Source organism: Fukomys damarensis, unplaced genomic scaffold, assembly GCF_012274545.1.
Source record: "Fukomys damarensis isolate Sample0158 unplaced genomic scaffold, DMR_v1.0_HiC HiC_scaffold_39, whole genome shotgun sequence".
Classification (NCBI taxonomy): Eukaryota; Metazoa; Chordata; class Mammalia; order Rodentia; family Bathyergidae; genus Fukomys; species Fukomys damarensis.
Genome location: NW_022900951.1, coordinates 116,521,684 through 116,525,417, shown reverse-complemented (window position 1 = coordinate 116,525,417; position 3,734 = coordinate 116,521,684). Strand labels below are relative to the sequence as shown.

At 38.4% G+C, this 3,734-nt stretch overlaps 1 protein-coding gene across 1 annotated transcript; it reads left to right on the top strand.

Moving 5' to 3' along the window:
- Window positions 1-2,541: 2,541 nt before the first annotated feature.
- Cdr1 (cerebellar degeneration related protein 1) lies at window positions 2,542-3,356 on the top strand. The gene is given in 5 exon segments (XM_033760513.1): window positions 2,542-2,655; window positions 2,658-2,783; window positions 2,785-2,874; window positions 2,942-3,121; window positions 3,123-3,356. Coding segments are annotated over 5 exon segments (744 nt in total).
- The last annotated feature ends 378 nt before the right edge of the window (window positions 3,357-3,734 follow it).

Sequence of the window (3,734 nt, the reverse complement as noted above, 5' to 3'; positions counted from 1 at the left end):
AACTCCGGTCCTTGTGCTTGCGAAGCAGGCCACCGAACCGCTGAGCTAAATCCACGACCCTCAGGGTTTTTTGCTTTTTGCTATGTCAAATAAGTATGTGAGGAACGTTTTTGTACATAAATTATGAACATTTTGAAGTTCCCTTGGATAGAATCCTTGAGGTGAAAAATGCTACTTTAAAGAGTTTAAACATCTTTAGTATGCTTTAAGACAAAATGTAGTAGTAGAAAAAAATGTCCAAACACCTGGATCCCATACTCATTGTCATTATTCTAATTCGGTAAAACTGGCAGAAAAAAAATCTGCAGTATCTAAGTCACAAGCTTGTTTTATGCTTCTTCTTTTTTTTTTTTTTTTTTTTTTTTTTTGTTACTGGGGATTGAACTCTGGTCTTTGTGCTTGCAAGGCAGGTGGCGGAACTGCTGAGCTAAATCCCCTGCGCAATCTTGTTTTAATAACCAAATGAGAAACCATATCCTTCGGAGTCACCATTCTTCCTCAAGAATGCTTTCCTTGACTTTCCAAATTCTCACAGGTTCTATATTCACTTTTCCTTAATTCCTTACCACAATTAATGAATAAGCATTCAATTATTTGCACATTGTATGTATGTTCTCCAGCCAATATTAAGCTCCACTAAAACAAGCCTGGCACACAGTTGGCACTCAATAAATATTTGTTCAATGGATGGATGGATGGATAAATGCAATGAAGGCACTGTGTGAGCTGTAATTCAGAAAGAATTGCTATTCTAATTATTACTGTTGTTCTTCCTTTTTATTACCTCTTAGATGATTCTAGGCTTTTAGAGATTCCTTGCCTAAGGACAACTTCATTGTGTGGATTTAATGCTGTTCATACCAGGCAGAGGCTTGAGTACATGGCTGGAAGTGCCTGGTGAGAGCTGAGACTTGGAGAACCAAGCAATTATTAGTTCTCTAGACCAACATGCTAGGATTTAAGGAGATGTAGTTACCATTAGGTGAATACAAACAGTGGTCAGTAACCCAAGGAAGTCACTGATATGTGAAGAAGCAGTTGGATCCTGGAGGTCAAAAACAAACTAATGATAAATGGTTTGGAAGGTAAGGTTCAAGTGGGGGAACAGTCAGTGGTGAAGGATTAAAATGCATGGAAAAGTTAAATTCCAATAACCAATACTCAAAGCAAGAAGCTGTGAATATCATTGTAAAGCAAAGGGTGTGTGTATTCAGTGTTCCTTTATATTCTTCTTGTCAAAGCTAAATGTGGTATCAGGAAGCAATAGAGTCTACTTCCATGCACATGAGAAAAGGAATGGCAATAGCTGGTTGAGGAACGAAAGCTTTGAATATGAGTAGTTTCCAGTAGTGACAGGATAAATAAGATCATTTGTGTATATCATTTTATATTTGAAACACAGTTTGGGACCAATCAAAGCTTTAGATTTCATAATTTTCATCTTGATTTTCAATGGCACTTATTAGAACATAGTGATTAAGGTCATGGACTCTGAAAACAGGCTAGCAGGGTTCAAATTCCAACACTATTATTAGTTGTGTCTTTTAAACACATTACTTCAACTTTGTGTCAGTTTCCTCATCTGCAAAATGGGGATAATGACAATATCTATTTCAATGGGTGATTGCGAAGACCGAGTGAGTAATGTATGTAAGGAACTTAGAACAGTGCCTTTATTATTATTATTATTATTATTATTATTATTATTATTATTATTACACATAAGATCAACTAAAATGTTAAAAAGTGGATTAGATACACTGTATGTTAATTTTATCTAAAATAATAGTGTCCAAATATGAATTTTTCTCATAGCAATAAAATTTCACTTACAACTAAGCATAGTTGACACAAAACTATGAGCATTAAAAAGTTGTAAAATTTACCGCAATTACCTGTTTATTCTGTAAAAGTTCCTACTGAACACAATCTTAAAAAGTTGTACAGAATAAATATATATTTTGCAATATCAAATGCACAATCAAATTACAGTTGGCCCATAAAATTTGACCTGTAAGTAGAAATATCCTATTGAATTTTTAAAGCTAATTATACTAGAAGCAGGAATACCTGAGTTGGCAAATTCCTTATGGAAAGTTCTGAACATGGGAAAGCTCGGACAGAGGAAGACTAGATTTGGAAAAGCCTTGATCTGGGGAAAAATTTGTAAGACCTGGACTATAGAATAAGATAGAATACCTGGATATTGCAGACAGTGGAAGACCTGGATATTAGAAGGCTGGTGCAGTGGAGATGTTGGAAGACGTGGATATTGAGCCTGCTGATGGAAGGCTGGGTAGCTGTAGGAAGACCTGAAGATGCTGGAAGATGTGGAGATGGTGGAAGACGAGCAGATGCTGGAAGCCCTGGAGATGCTGGAAGCCCTGGAGGTGTAGGAAGACAAAGAGTTGATGGAAGACATGGCTTCACTGGAAGACAGGTTTCTGGAAGACATGGCTTTGTTGGAAGACATGACTGTTGGAAGACATAGATTTTCTGGAAGACATAGCTTTGTTGGAAGACGTAGGAAGGCTGGAAGACATGAATTTGTTGGAAGACGTGGATTTCCTGGAAGCTATGGATTTGATGGAAGACATAGCTTTTTTGGAAGACATGGATTTTCTGGAAGACCCGAATTGTCCGGAAGACCTGGATTGTTTTGGAAGACATTGGTTTGCTGGAAGACTGGACGTTTTATGGAAGACATGAATTTTCTGGAAGACGTGGACTTTCTGGAAGACTTGACTCTTCAGGAAGACATACATTGGCTGGAAGACCTGGAGATTACTGGAAGACATGAATTTTCTGGAAGACGTGGCTTTATTGGAAGAGCTGGATTTAGTGGAAGACATAGATTTTGTCTGGAAGACAGGGGTTTGACTGGAAGACTTGATTTGGTGGAAGACATAGTTTGGCTGGAAGACGGAGATTTTTCTGGAAGCATGGATTGACTGGAAGACCTAGATTTGATGGAAGACGTAGATTTTTCTGGAAGACATGGGCCCACTGGAAGACATGGTTTTCTCTCAGGAAGACAGTGATCAACTGGAAGACCTGGATTTTTCTGGAAGACCTGAATTCATTGGAAGACCTGGATTTGGTGGAAGACACAGATTTTCCTGGAAGACACAGACTCACAGGAAGACGTTGAAATTGTTGGAAGACGTGGATTTTTCTGGAAGATCTGGATTTTCCTGGAAGATCTGGATTTGCTTGTGGAAGACAAGATTTATTGGAAGACATGCAGATTTGTGGAAGACATTAATTTTCCGGAAGACATGGATTGCCTGGAAGACGTGAATTTTCTGGAAGACCAGGATTGTCTGGAAGACCTTGAGGTTGTTGGAAGACTTTGACTTGCTGGAAGACCATGACACTGGAGCCATTGGAAACCCTGGACATTGGAAACATTGGAAGCACAGGATGTTGGAGACATTGCAAGTCTTGTATTTTGGAGACATTGGTTTCTCTGGACATTGCAGACTTTGGATACCCTTAACACTGGGATATTGAGTAGCTGAAGCCATAGACACTGGGAGCCCTGGATACTAGATGCATTGCAAGTTCTGTACCTTGGGGCCCCTGAGAACCAGTGGGTATAAAAAACAGAGGACCCAGACATTTACAATTCATAAAATCAGAAGGCTTAAATATTAGGAGATACTAGGAAACCTGAACATTGATATATTCCTATCCAAAAAACATAGAATTTAGAATAAGTTTTAACAATGCTG